The sequence below is a fragment of the Seriola aureovittata genome, chromosome 23 (genome assembly GCF_021018895.1).
Source record: "Seriola aureovittata isolate HTS-2021-v1 ecotype China chromosome 23, ASM2101889v1, whole genome shotgun sequence".
Lineage (NCBI taxonomy): Eukaryota > Metazoa > Chordata > Actinopteri > Carangiformes > Carangidae > Seriola > Seriola aureovittata.
Genome location: NC_079386.1, coordinates 6,695,577 through 6,710,975, shown reverse-complemented (window position 1 = coordinate 6,710,975; position 15,399 = coordinate 6,695,577). Strand labels below are relative to the sequence as shown.

General features: G+C 42.4%; 1 protein-coding gene across 3 annotated transcripts in view; it reads right to left on the bottom strand.

The window, feature by feature from the left end:
* The window catches only part of slc8a4b (solute carrier family 8 member 4b), a 100,505-nt gene that overhangs the window by 44,802 nt on the left and 40,304 nt on the right, over positions 1 to 15,399 (bottom strand). For all 3 annotated transcript variants that reach the window (XM_056369352.1, XM_056369353.1, XM_056369354.1), the window contains exons 2-10: positions 9,474 to 9,734; positions 8,091 to 8,230; positions 7,804 to 7,956; positions 7,483 to 7,710; positions 6,951 to 7,364; positions 4,605 to 4,715; positions 4,356 to 4,508; positions 841 to 937; positions 431 to 622 (exon numbers count right to left, since the gene is read on the bottom strand). In XM_056369352.1, the coding sequence (XP_056225327.1) occupies positions 431 to 622; positions 841 to 937; positions 4,356 to 4,508; positions 4,605 to 4,715; positions 6,951 to 7,364; positions 7,483 to 7,710; positions 7,804 to 7,956; positions 8,091 to 8,230; positions 9,474 to 9,734 (1,749 nt within the window). The remainder of the gene's footprint in view (positions 1 to 430; positions 623 to 840; positions 938 to 4,355; positions 4,509 to 4,604; positions 4,716 to 6,950; positions 7,365 to 7,482; positions 7,711 to 7,803; positions 7,957 to 8,090; positions 8,231 to 9,473; positions 9,735 to 15,399) is intronic.

Here is a 15,399-nt window from a genome sequence, read left to right as displayed (position 1 = left end):
GAACACCTACGCTCTCACTCACTAACCTGCTCTCCAAGGAGTATATATAGTGAGAGGATAATAGATTACCACCCACTCTCTCTAGATAAAAGATAATAAGCATTAGGTAAATGCCCACCCTCCGCTCATCCTCCCGGACTTTTATTCTCTTTGGGTATTATCAAAGTCCTGTAAATGAAAAAGGGGAATGGAACTTTTGAAACCATCCTGTGATACATTTTAGTGGATATCATGGGATTACCTGCTGCAGCAAAGTAACACATCCATCTGGATTTGCATGTTCCAACTTGAACAAAAGACAAAATCCAAATTGAAATTGCTGCTTTGTTCCATCTGTGATTTTAGTTTCTCTGTGTCTCTCTGTAGTCACTCCGTGTTATTATTTACAGGAAAAGCAATTCCTTTCAGATTATCCATGGGTTCCTCTTACCTGCGTGATCGTCATCGTAGATGGTCACTGTGGCTGTGTGGTTGTCACCCAGAACAGCTTTGGGAGTGGCACTAGCATCCAGAGGGACGGTGCCAATCTCTGGATAACCAACCACTCGAGGGTTACTGAGGTGGACGTAGAAATACTCATCCTCCTCGAAGATGTCGTCGTCAATCACTCCGACTGTGATCTCTGGTAAAAGAATTGTTATTGTAGGATGTTGATTTTAGTACAGATAGATAATGGTGCCATTGAAAAATAATTTCAACAATAATCCTTTTCGTTGAAGCCAGCAGAGAGAAAAAATCTGCCTCCGGTTCCGCAGATGACCTCTGCTATTTGAGCCTTAGTCTCAGTGACATGTTTTTTGAAAATATATCATGAATTGTTGCTGTCACTGTTGTTTTTACCTTTCAGGGTCTCCCCGGGCTTAAACAGCAGTGTTCCCTCAGCAAACTCATAATCTGAACCTGCGTTTGCTGTACCGTCCTCTGTGCGATAATCCACCTGGGGGGGAGATAGGAACACAGAGAGATGGGAAGTGGGGTGAGACGAGGGGGAGAGAGAGAGCGGGGGGGGGGGGGGGGGCGTCAGAGATGAAAAAAAAGTGAACAGATGTGAAAAGGGCAAATAAACACAAAGGGAGAAGAAGAACGCAGAGAATAGAAGGAGAGAAAGAGAGAAGAGGACAGCAAAGACATAGAGGAGAGGCATTTGGGGAGATGGGAACAGAGGGGGAGAGAGAACATGAAAAACAACTTCATTAAACTGAGCCCTCTGGTTAGATACAGTCTGATAATAAAGACTTTGAAGATAGTACAACAAAACTTTCCCTGTATCCTCTCCTTTCTGTCTGTCCTCTCACCATCTGCCACTTCATTAACCCCCTCCACCCTAAACAGAGACTAAGTTACTTATGGTCAGATAACAGTGATCAGATTCTGTCACCTCTTATGTAAAATTGGAAAATTTCAGATTAGTTCAAAATCATCTGTGGCTGTCCGTAGGCAAAGGCATTTAGTGACTCACTGTTGGTGGTGCTATTGTAGTCAACCTCATGGCTCTGCTCTATTTTTAGTCCTTCATGAAATGTGTATAAGTGACACAGCTCTAAACTTATTTTTGAGTGCATCCATTAAGATAGCTGATATTGCTGGGACTACTGTATAATGTGGCTTGATCAAATTTCAGATATTCTAGCCGTGAGGAGTGTCGCTTTTAATGACGCCTTATAAAAGTAGAAAAATTATAAGATTATGTGTTGTAATTAATGTTATGTGGATATGGACACCTATTTTCTATAATAAAGCATAAGCAAGAAGTATGTGGAGTACATCTGCTCAAATATGTTTTATTATGATATGGATGGTATTGTAGGAATCCAGTTGCGCCAAAATTTTTTAACTTAAAGCTGCTATGATCAATATTTTCATTTTAAAAACTCACACAACTACATAAACTTGAAAGCTGCTGCTAATAGTAACAAACCTATGAATTACCTCTTGACTCTGCGGTTTATCATTTTAAGAGCATTTTCATCATCAATTTAGCCTTTAGCGCATTGTTTTGGTTTTCCAGGTCACATCTTTACTGTTTCTGGTCACTCTTATTGCATCGTTACAGTCGCAGCAGACAATGTAAAGTACAGTGTAGAGTGTACATCTTCAAACCCACTGTACAGTACCTGCCTAGCAGCAGCTGACACAGTTAGCAACTAGCTAGTTAACATAGTAGTGCATTTAACAGCCAGATAAATCTAGATATTTCCCTCAGGGGTTATTGAAGTGTAAAACAGAGCTAAAAGGATACTGAATATTGAGCTCACCTTCATCACATAGTCTGAAAAATGACTCCAAATTAAAGCTAATGTTGCTCTGCTGGACATGTGTATAAGCAAGTGTTTGCTAACAAGTTAGCCATGTGTAAAAGATTATGTGTTTACAGCTTGTTTTCACTGCCTAAAAGTGGCCAAAGACTCAATTAATGTGCATTTACGTTTGTAGTTTAGTTAGCCATTCCATTTACAGTTTTTCTCAGTCGCTTTGGTACATTTCTCGAATCATCCTCGACATTTGCAAAACAGTAAGTGAATTTCTCAAAACAATTCGTACAAATAGCAAAACACCATGGATTACCTGCAAAAGCCAGTCTCTTGCTCAAAATCCTTAGTTCATCTCTCAAAAGTAAATATCTGTGTCAATGAACATGTCACTGCCATCAGATGAAAAGTCCTTGTGTTATTGTGTACGGATAAGACAGTCAAATCACTTAGTCGTGTTGTCAATATAACAGTTTACTCTGGAGGGATGTTCTGATGTAAACTATGGCTAAAGTTTTGATGACACTTATTGTAAATTGTAAGTTACACCTTAGTGTATTGATTGCAAGAGACTGGACAAGATTCACATTTACGCTTTTACTGTTTGTACTGTAATTTGTTGACAGACCATGTCATTGTGATACAGAAAGGCCTCGTCTGCCTCTTCCTCTGTTTTGCCTCCCAACTCCTCCTCCACGCAGCCTCACTCCTCTTCCTCTTCTTCTTCTCTCTGGCTGTTGACCCCGTCCAATTTCTTGTTCTTCCATTGTCAGACATTGTAACATTGTGTTGTGCTCCGGCTATATATATATATATATATATATATATATACTTGCCAGTTGGTTCATGAGATGCACCTTTGAGAATTTCAGAAAACTGGTTGATCATTTGTTGATCTAATGCTTCACACATTTCCCTTCGTTGGAGAAAGTCAAGATTCACCTGGGAGCAATTTACCAATTCAGGACAGATTTAGAAAAATAAGTCAAATGGAAATGTATAGAGATATGTTTGACATATTATGACAACTTGTTCAACCATTTTGCATGTAAAGACTTATGCGATGAACTAATGCCTAAATGTTGTGGGGGGTGAGACTATTCACAGAGACCCATTATAATACATTTTGATCAACATGACATAAGCAATTGATAATGTAGGAAACAGCAGAGAATTGAACATAATCATTTGCATGATGAACCAAAGCATTTGCAACTTGTTCAAAGAAATGAAAAACTGCTTTTTTGATTTGCACAAGTGACACAATGATGTGAAGATTGAACAAGTAGTTTTGAGAATTTCAATTCTGATCTGAGAAATGTACCAAAGCGACAGCGAAAAACTGTAACTTTGTTTTAGTGCATTATAAAGTCTGGGATTGTGACTAAATTCTTGGAACTTTTCAGTCAAGTAGCCTCTTTGAGAAATCCTGCTTGTTGAACATAATTTATTCGCCTTTAATGTACTGCTCCTAAAGAGCGTGTGTGTAGGCTAAAAAGGCCACTTGACTTAACAAAGTCAGCCTTGACTGAGGCCTTGGCATCAGCGTACCTCTACACACAACACTGATGTCATGGTTTCATTTGTACACAAGGAGAAGAATAGAGGATGGCCTTGCAAAGTCCCTGTAGTAGATCAGATCAGATACTACATCACTGCCACAGAGTCTCTATAGAAGACTTCAAAGAAAATCTCTAATTCTGATTATCAGGCTACCGTTAAGCCCTAGATCAATGAGCCTTTGCAAAAAGGAATTTTATTTGGGTCATAACTCAAAGAAAAGCTGAAATCTAAAAAATGTGGAAAGTGTTCTCTATTGTGTCTCCCAGTTTTCCAATTCCCCTCTCTTCACACACTTCTATCCCTTTACCAGAATCCAACCAGAAAAGAGAACAAGGATGCTCAGAGCCTGTAGAGTTGATGATTTGAGTAAAACCAGACCAAAACTAGGAAATGTGCCAACGCTATGAGTGAACACAGTCCAGAGAAGAGTTTTGTTTCCTCTGGTGTCTCTTCCCTCCATCACCTTCACAGTTTCATATTGTCTGAACACTTTCATTCCTGTTTTCTGAGCAATCTTCTGTCTTGTATTCACTCCACACGCACCTTGACAGTAACTCCAGGGTCTCCTCCATGTCTGGCAACGGTCAGTTTCAGGGAGCCACAGTTCTCGAAGCACTGATACAAACAGGGTTCAAACTCCATCCTGGTGGTGTGAGGGTCGTCCTCCTGGGCCTGGGTCTCATGGCTGCTCACCACCTGGAAAGAAAACACACAGTATCAGATGCAATGTGTTCTCCTGTTGTGAATTTCAGGTTAAACAGAGAATGGAGGAATACTGTGTGTGTGTCCCACCTTGCGAGCCTGGTCGGCGGCGTGCTTCTTGAGGATGTTGCCAGCTCCGATCATCATCCTGGTTGCTTGGATACGGTAGAACGCTCTGCTCTTCTGCTGCTGCATCAGGACCTGATCAACAGAACCAATCAATTAACAAAGCGATCTATTGTATCTATCATGGTAATTTCTTCATTTGCTTCCAAGATTCATGCTACTTTTACATAAAAGCTTTCATTTTGAAACTGTCAGCTGCAATTTTAAGACTAAGCAGTGAATCTCCTGTGGGAAATTCCTCTCACGCCTCCACAGGTTGGTGAGAGGTCAAAGGTCACCTACAGAGTTAATTGAAGACACTTCAGAAGGGTGGATGCTTGACGTTTTAACACAGATCCTACACTTGAGGATGAGGGATGTGTTTGAGCTTCAAATAATTTGTGTTTTTTCATATATTGCCAAGACTGACAAAATACATATGTGGAATCACACTGACAAAGAAGATGAACGTCTTTGTAATGCGCCAGACTGTAGTTGGCTCTCTTTGCTTCAAACTTTAGATCTAATGAGCCTTATCAATCTATACTTAATGACTTTCAATAAAAATGTATGTGTGACTAGCAATTTATTATCCTCACCATCCACCAAATTGAAAATGAACAAATTGGCCACTCTAGCCGTGGAGATTATTAGATTAAATGTGGCGTCAGAGCTGGGAACGCTCCAATTTATTCAAATTTAAAGGAAACACACTGGCACTTTTACCGCAGAATCCTCATTTAACTCTGCATCTCTCTGGATGGAAGGTGTCAGTAATTGTTAGTTTAGTTAAAAACTTGATCTGTTTTTGCTGAGCAAGTTGGTCTAACTTAATGACAGGCCAATTCCCCAGACCACTGAGTGAAGAAACTATTAAATTATTTAGTCAGTGATTCATTGCAAGCACAAGAACCTCAGTTTACCTAGTTGAGTTAAATCTCCCAAACAGCTGTCATTCTTATTTACAGCACAAGGCTGAGGGAGTAGCTGCTAGGGGAGGGAGGTTTGAATGCGTCTTTGCCTGCCAAACTCCTTTCCTTCCCTCCTTCACTACCAAAAACAAAGGCCAAGAAAATGACTTGGAGAGGAGGCAAGGGAAGGAAGAGGGGAGAGAAGAAAAGGGAGAGCAGCGGCGACTTGGGCAGCCTCTATGGTTCAGCATTAAAGGATAAAATTTGTGCGACGGATAAAACTGATTAATCCTTAATGTGCCAATTTGATGATTGGTATTCATCGAACAAACATGTTTTTTTCCACATTTTAAGCAGCTATGGTAAATATCACAACAAAGAGGTGTGTGTGCATTTGCGTATGAGATCTAGTAGAAGCTTCTTTCTTTTCACCAGGGATTAGAACCGATTAACCGAGTGGTTTGGTTAATCGCTGTGACAATCATAACTGAACTACACTAAAGCAATAAGTTGTTCATCACTTATAGATATCAATGAACAATCGCAAATCTAAATTCCCCAAAAAATCTTAACTCGAGTTTTTAGCTGCATCCCACAGTCTCTAAAGCCTTGATTCAGAAGAAAGTTAGCATGTGGACCTCGAGTTAAACATTTTTTGTCAAGTTCATTGAACTCTCACGTTTGTATATCTAATGTTCATGTAACTTACCGGGCAAAAAACCACCTGGATGGCAGAGGGGTTGCATGTTACGTTGTTGTCAATCAAGTCAACCGGCACCTTCCTCTCTGCAGACTAGTGTTTTAATCAGCACATAACAGTACATTAGGGGTACTATTTTCCTCTGCGTAGGTATTTGGAGAGTTAGTGAGGTAGTCAGCCAGATTACGCTGTTTATATTTGATGTGTTGCATAGTTGGATGTCCATTTTTCTCAAGGATAGTTATTGCAATAGAAGACAGGAATGGCGAGATTAATCTTAATCAAATTTACTGAGGCGGTTATGCAACGATTAGCCATGGAAATGCAAAGTCATTTGTCAAACTGCTGGGAAGTTGCTCTGGAGCATTTCCAAGTGTTCTTTGTATAACAGCTCTGCGCTGTCACCTTCAAGAACTGTCCCACCTGGTGTCACCTCAGACATCTTGTTCACAACTGAACGTGTCACAGCGTCATCTCCAACACAATGTCACCCTGACAGGAGGCGCATATGAAATGTGAAATGTGATGCATGATCTTGTGGTTGCGACTGTTTCATTCTGTTAGATGTAAAAATGTCTCCGAAAGCTCAGACACAAAACTCTAAGACAGAACTTTATGGAATGAAGTCTACAGAAGTGGACAAAGAGCTAACAAGTTGTTAAAGAAGTTATTAAATGTCGAACTATTCTTTTAAAAAACATAAACCACACTCCTTCTAACCTGATAATTCGCCATCTCAATCAGCTGCTCCATGTCTTTGTCCGGGTGCCTCTGCTTCAGATCCTTCAGCGTCCTCGCCATGTCCCTCCTGGCCTCGTCCTCCTCGTCCTTCGGTCCTCCCTCTTCCATCATCCCTCCATCCATCCCGCTGTGACAGTTCAACGCCATCTGTCCGTCCAGCTCCAGCATGTCCATCTTGGTGAACCCACCTGGACCCAGCGCTCCTCCCCCTCCTCCACCATCCATGCCTAGCCCTCCGTCCGCCCCTCCCTCAGTCTCAATGATGATGCCACGGTTCTTGTCGGCACGGTAACGCTTGCGGACGTACTTGTAGATGAGGAGGCGGCGGTCAGCCACCCAGGCCTGGACCACGCAGAGGGGGAAGCAGAGGAAGGTCAGCACAGCCTCCCATACCTAAAGGAGAGAAGACACAGGGTTAACACCTTTACTCCCTTTCCTTCCCTACAACCTTCCCTCCACTTTTTATCAAAACTTTCCCCCCTTAACAGCTTTCATTTCTCTCCATCCTCACCTCCACCTCTCCAGGCGAGAAGACACTCAGAATTAAGTAGAGCCAGATGTAGGCAAAGATACTCCACGCTGCCGTGACGAAAAACACCCGAAGGTGTTTGATTTTGCGCGTCTCTCCATCGGGCACCACGTACACACACAGGGCGATGATGACGAACATGTTGAAGGCGGCGCTGCCCACGATGGTGCTGGGGCCCAGAGAGCCAGCCTCGAAATTGTGCCCGCACACCTATAGGAGGGGAGCAAATCAAATTACTGCGTTCCCATTACGCTTTGTATCGGTTAATCTAATGTGTAACCACCCGGTTCATATTGTACGGACCTCAATAACAGACAGCAGTATCTCTGGGGCACTAGAACCCAAGGCCATTAGAGTGAGATTAGAAACAGTCTCGTTCCAGATTCTGACCGTGGCCGTGGTGGTCTCACCATTCGGCTTCTTAATGGTGATCTCCTTCTCCTGGGAGGTTATGACCTGGAGAGGGAAAAAAGAAAAAGAAAAGGAACATAAAAGAGAGGAAAATAGAAGAGGCACCGAAAGGAAAGGAAAGGATGTGTGTGTTTTGTTTTTTTGTTTCACAAAGATGCCGTTATTAATGTGTTGCTCACCTCTATAGAAGACATGAATCGGTCTGCTATAATGCTCATGCCCAGGAACATGTAGATGAGTGCTACGAAGTAAACAATGGCCCGTGCCACTTTGTCGCCCACAGAGGGGTTCTCAGGGTTCCACACAGGCAGTACCACTCCTGAAAGTCAAAAGACAGAGACAGAGTGTTGCAGCAAAAGATCACAAGCAATATTTGGTTGCAACAATTTTATGTAATAACCTCACTAATCTTTTCCTCTCTGAACTTGTATAGGCTGTCAGTGTGGGCATTTTGAGAAAAGCTCACAACCTCATTAAGGATTATAATAAGGGGGGGTTCCCCATATGGTCCCATTTGTTCTACTAAAACTTATTGAAATGGATCTGTGCACTCTACTTCCAGGGCAGTAAATTGGCTAAAGTAGCAGATAACTCACAAGTGGTCCATTTTAGTTTAGCGTGCAAATAAAACACTGTCACCCTCCTATGCAGTGGTGTTCCTGATGTGGGTGTTTTGTGAATATTCTGATGACACTGTTTAGCTTTAACTAGTAAATTAGCGCCTGGCAATTTTGCAAATAAATCTCTTTCCTGTTGCTGTCAGAGCCTCTAGGCAGGTCACACAGATTGAACTGGCAAAATATACTACAATATGTACGAGGAGGTTATTCTATTTTAGAAATAAATTAGCCATCTGTAAGTTGTGCTATTGCTACATAGCTAGCGTTAGTGTTACCAGCTGTTTACTTAACAGTCCTGGCCAAGAGATTCAGCCTTTGTTGAGTTTAAATGACAATCATAGAGCAGCCTGCTGGACACTACAGTGACTAGTATCAGAACATGGACTGGGCCGGGGCTAGTCGGACTGTCTTTAGCTGATCATGAGGTGGACTATAGTGCTCTGTTTCCCCCACCTGAATACAAAGTTTAGAATGGAGGCTATTAAATCACTGACTAATTATAAATGCATTAATGCAGTAAAGCCATGTGATTCAATTTATCTTCTGCCTAGATTATAACATAAATATTATCATTGATCATGGATCTCATGCTTAATTATTGTCTCTTTAATATGAGTGATGGAATTTATTGGATAATCCACTTTGGAAATGAAATACTGTGAATGATCCAGTTTCCAAGTGGAAGGAAGATGGTGTTTCCACTGAGATTAGGCTATATGTTGTAATTTTGTAACGATGGTGAACATCATTATGTTTAGTTGTCATAAATCTTTGTGATATCAGTAGCTTACATGGCTGGTACACAGATAAGGCTTTTAACTCTTTCCTCTACTTAACCCAAGCTGCACTTGTTGAAAGCGTTAAGTACTATCCTATGTAATCGTGTTAATCCCTCCCTGTATGCATTAAACCGCAGTGTGCTCACAGACAAGACCAACCCACCTTCCTGACAGACGTCTCCAGTGGCTGAACAGTTTTTCTCTGATGAATTTGCGTGGACAGATCCAGGACATGACAGGAGCAGAAGGAAAGAGAGGAGGAAGAAGAGGAGGGATGAGGGGAGGCGGGAAGGGCGGAGGGAGTTGAGAGAGGATAGAGGCACAGACATGGCTGCTGGAGCCATTTCTACTGATGCAGCCAGGCCTTCACTGGACTCTACTGGGTTCCACTGGGTCGGCTCAGTGTGGAGGTGATGTCCAAATCCTGGAGTTAGAGAGACAGAGAAAGGGTGGAGAGAGAAGGAGAGTTGTTATTCAATATTTCAATCACGCCACTAAGTGATCTTTCTCATGAGCTATTTCAGTTCTGTTTTAATTGCATTCATTATAAGAAACACCGTCTATTGCTTTTATATTAGCTCATGTGCCTTCAATTAAAGGTGAGGAAAAACATCCCTGGCTGAAGAGGCCTGTCAGCAAAACCCTGCACCTGTGGCTAAAAGTAAAAACATTCTTCATTTTCAGAAGAACTCAGTAGAATGTGGCTGCGGAGTGCTTTATTGGTGGATTAAAAACAGATCAAGTGGAATGAAAAAGTAATAAAAGCCATAATGAAAGGTCATTACAAGCAAGTCTAAAGAACACGTCTGAAGAAGCGCTGTTAACGATGTTACACATGTAGCCAGCATCTGCAATAAAGTTAAAATAATAAAGTCTGTAATAAAACTGAAGTAGGTGCTGCAGGACCAGATAAAAGAAATCCATCACCTCTTGTCTTTAGCCTGGACTGCAGAGCAGTCAATAGGAGCCTTTTCTTAGCTGGGCCACAGAGCAGGAAGTAGACACATATTACTCTAGTTGTAACGTGGACATTAGAACTACGATTGTTTTTCATTTAACTTAAGTTAGATGGAAATCTTTCAGAGCACTGCGCTTTATAATCTGTCTCATTAGGCCATTTTTGTACCGGGCCTTCCTTCCATTAAATGAGAATAGAGTGAACCACTCTTGAAATCAGCTGTGATAACAGATAACCAGAGTGAAAGTGGAACTGGGTTGATGTAATCTAGGCAGGGGCAAAGGCTTGGTTTTATAATTCAGTGGAGCCATGGCTCCCACAGCCAGAACATCACTATGAATTCCTGTGGTGATAAGTTTTTAGGGCAGAAAAAATATTTAAACACTTGCAGAAAGTTCCCAATCCTTTCCCACAGCACACACAGCTCCTCAGCTGTCTATCCAAATGCTCAGCACGTCTCACGTATTCATAATTATGACAAAATCTGGTAGCTTATTCGTGTAAAGTGAGAGTGTAAGGTCGGATGCAGATCTTCCCGCTCCACTAATCAAATGATTAAGGTTTAGGTTATGGACGGTTGTGGATGGTTAAAGCTACACTGTTCATATTTTTGTGTGAATAATGAGTCAAATGATTATGTCTAATGTGACAGGGGCTGCTTATAGTGACAAACCTGCGGTTCCCCTCAGCTCTACTGAGCGGTTTAGCAGCTTTCAGCTCGTTCTTTTGGTTTCATGGCCCACAGTTCTGCTTCTTGCTCTTATTAGCATTAGCTCCTGTCAGAGTAGTTAGCAATATTAGCTAGGCAGTAATATGCAACAGCTCACAGCTTCTTTATTCTTGTTTACTCTGCCCCCAAGAAGCCAAATAGTTCATTAATGCATGGTTTGTGGTTAGTATTAAGAATATAGTTGGGGCTCATGTCTCTGGACGTCAGTCCAAGAGAAGAAGCAGAGACTTGTACGCAGTCAGAGAAAAGTGTGCCGAGCTTAGGGCAGAGAAATCCCCAGGCTCTTTTGATGCGAGTGCACAGTCAAGGCCAAAATGTTCAGACTTCGGTGACCCTTTTAACCGGGGAACATTCACTCATATGGGCAGTGTGGACACACTGTTTAGCACAAATTGCAGTAGGTTTTTTGTCAGAAAATACAAGCTGAGCTGAGAACAGGCAGCAGCGATACAGCAGCAATATGTTTCCATGACGCGGAAGCAAAGTGGCTTTTCAGATGGACCACAGACAGTATGTTGTGAGTGAAAACAGACCAAAAACAGGAAGGGAAACCGTTTGAACTGGCAATGTTCAGGTCACATCATTGCAAACACACAGCAAACAGAGGAACAGAAACGTAACACACAAAAGCCCAGACACATAGAAAAACACAAAACATAAAGACAAACGCACAAACTGTGTCAACCTTGTAGTTCAGAAGTTGCCAACCTTGTAGCTACTCTCACACGCACACTTCCAAATGCAGACGTACACACACACACACACACACACACACACACACACACACACACACACACACACACACACACACACACACACACAAACACAGGGTTAGTGAGCCTTGGACGAAAAGTTGCTGACCCTGTCTTCCCACAAACACACACACACACACACACACACACACACACATACACACACAACAACCGCAGTTAGTCATCTGTCGTGACATTAGCGGGGAGTTGCTGACCCTGTCTTCATCTATCTTCCAGGGTCTCGCTGCTCTGACAACAACCTGTCACTTCAATACTCGACTCGCTTCTCTCCACCGCCATCCATCCCACCGCCGCCTCCCTCCTCCACTCCCTGAGTCGCTCTCCTCTTTCGTCGTTCGCTTCTTTCTCAGCCAGAAATTAGATGTCACACACTGCTGAGTGATAAAAGTTTTAATAATGAGGTTGAGAATTCATTGTTAAGATCAAAATAGTAAACAGAGAATAAATTAACTTTTAGCTGTGGGCCATCACAGTCCCGGAACATCGGAGCAACTTCCTGTTTCATATCTGATCCTCTGATGTTCGAAAGGATGATTCATAACTTTAAATCAATAAAAGTAATCATAATAGATTCAGATATTGATGATGCTGAAAATACCCCCTCCAAAATTCCCCACTTCCGCCTTTCTCAAGACTTGATTCATCAGCATCACACAGCCTTTTTCTCTCGCTCCATTCCCATCTTCTCCACCTCCTGCTCATCCTCCCATCCTCACTTCTTATCTATGTATGTGCGTAAGTGAATGTCCTGTCGCCCCTCCGTCCCTCTCCGCCTACACACATGCTCACCACTTCAAGTCTCTAGCACCTCTCCATATCCCCCGCTCGCTCTCTCCGTTCACACCTCCTCTCGGCCCAACCTTATCACTCCTAACGTGTCGTCCTCATCTGTAAACAAATCTGTGGCTGTTGCCGCTGCACAGTATGTGTATTCGTTGGCCTAAATGTAGACAGTCTGGAAAGAGAGTTTTTTTTTTCTGTTACCTCTTTTCAAACCACTGAATCTCAGAGTGTGTCCAAAGCTTAAAATGACTTCTTAATCCTTGTGCATGTATGTATCTATGTATGTGTGTGTGTTCCTTATTTCCCCAGGGTGTTCCCTTGTAAGACATGAATCATTCTGACAGATCATACACACACACATACACACACACACACACACGCACACACACACAAACCATGACCTGCTCTGACTTTTCTCAAGACTGACAGTGATGCTCATGCACATGTGGGAGTGCATGCCGACATGTATGCAAATGTGTGCATGTGTATACACACACACAAACACACACACACACAAACTATGCCATCCTGCAATTTTCGTTCTGTTCTGCTTTCAATCAAGCCAACAGGTGTTCACAGTGTTGGCATATTTGCGTGTGTGTGTGTGTGCGTGTGTGTGTGTGTGTGTGTGTGTGTGTGTGTGTGTGTGTGTGTGTGTGTGTGTGTGTGCGTGTACATCACATAATTTGATAATTGGATGATTCATGTTTACAATGTTTTATTTGTAGGTAGAAAGAAGATGAAAAACATTGATATAAAATGAAGAAAATAATTTTATTTTTGCAAAATGTCTTAAAATAAAAGTCTGGAAAAGAAAACAGCGGATGATAATCAGACCCCCTTTTTGATACTATTTAAGATCTGCATTATCCAATAGCTGTTCAATGTATTTACATTCTGTAACTACCTCTCTTTGTAGTAGCAGAGTCTGCCATGCAGGGATTTACGAGGAAATGATGCAGCATGTAATCCAGTGTTACTGTCTACAATCTGATCTCTCGGCTATCAGCCTCACTGTTTACGTAATGTATTTGTCAGGAAGGACGGCACTGACAGTGATCATTCATCAAAAAAATTTGGGCATTTTTTGACAGTGGGTCAGTTTAAATAATATTAAATCACACTTGCTGTTGCCACAGTAACCACAGATGTCACCAGATCAACCAGGACGGAAATCTTAAGGATTGCAGCTTTGAAGCCCTGAGATAGGTCAGCAAAAATCTTATAATAACTCAAATCTGTTATCTTTAACTAGTAAGCACAAGGAATGACCTGCCTGGAGAAGCAGTGGCTGAATAAACCAGACTAACAATGTTGCCCCAAAAACAGAATTTGGAGAATGTTAAGTATAGCATGTGCCAGAGGGCAGTGGAGGAAGAGATGAAAGCAGACAACACACATATTCACACCGACTGTAAAGCACATCTCACACACAAACACACACACACACACACACACACACACACACACACACACACACACACACACACACACACACACACACACACACACACACACACACACACACACACACACACACACACACACACACACACACACACACACAAGCTTTAACCCGTTTATTGAAAGCAGTAAGAACATTGACTGCGGTTGTTGATTCATATCACATCAGCGGTGCTTCACTGCTTTGCCTCGTTTGGCACCACGAATCAACACACACACACACACACACACACACACACACACACACACACACACACACACACACACACACACACACACACACACACACACACACACACAGCAAGGGCTAATGTTGTCTCAGGATTAAATAACATTTGATTCATCACATCTTTCCAGGCTCAGCTAGCATTCCTTCATTCATTTCCATCCTCTCTTTCACACGGCTAACACTGGTTTAACAGGTGATATGACCTGAGTCTTGAAAAAAAAACGAACAAAATGAAGTGCAAATCACCTGTGACTTATCCAACACCCTGAGGAAAGTGTGAGCTGAAAAGTGCAGGTAGTGTTTTAGTTTTTGTAATATCTCTTTTCCCTCCAGGTGAAGACATTTTATGTAACTACAACACAGTAGTGGCTAAAGCTGGATTTATATACTCTGTGACGGCTGCGAGTTTATTTTGTCATTGCGTTCCCTCTCCAACTTTGAATCCAGAGTAATGTTCTTGTTTTTATAGCACTTTAATGCTTATATTCTTTTTAAGGCACTGTCTCAAAGGAAAAGAACACAGACAAATGAAAAGGAAAAACAAACAATTTCTCTCACGTAGATTAAGACTCATTTACGAAGCACTTTGTAATGGATCATGTCTCCTGTCTGCCTCCTCTCTCCGATACACGTCTGCTTGTTGGTGTGTAACTGGTGTTGTGCTGTGCGTTGCAATTTTCTGGGTCTGAGCGTGTGCATGGGTGAATGTGCATACGTGACTGATCTTTGGCCACAGCCATGGAAGCTCCATGCATGGGGAGGGGGGGTGGAGGGGGGGTAATGAGGCAGTGTGGCAAACCCTGGAGGGAGCAGTTCTTGAGGGAGGGGGAGCAGAGTGGCGCTGGCTGCCTGTGGTACACAGAGCTCAAAGAGCCTGGTTACTTGGTGAGGACAAGATTAGAGGAGAGACCAGGGGAGGGGGATGATGCAACAGACAGAGAGAGGGGGACAGAGGAAAGGGGGGGGGGGGATAAGGGGGAAAGGTAGAGAGAAGAAGAAATGAGAGATTGAGATAAAACCCAAGAAAGACAGGAAGGAGATGCACAGAGATAAAGGAAGAGGTGGAGAAAGAGAGGCAGAGCGTGAGGGTGTGTGGCTCTGGGATTACAGCTATCGAGCGGTTGAAGAGCTGATGAGATGCGTAATTAGGCA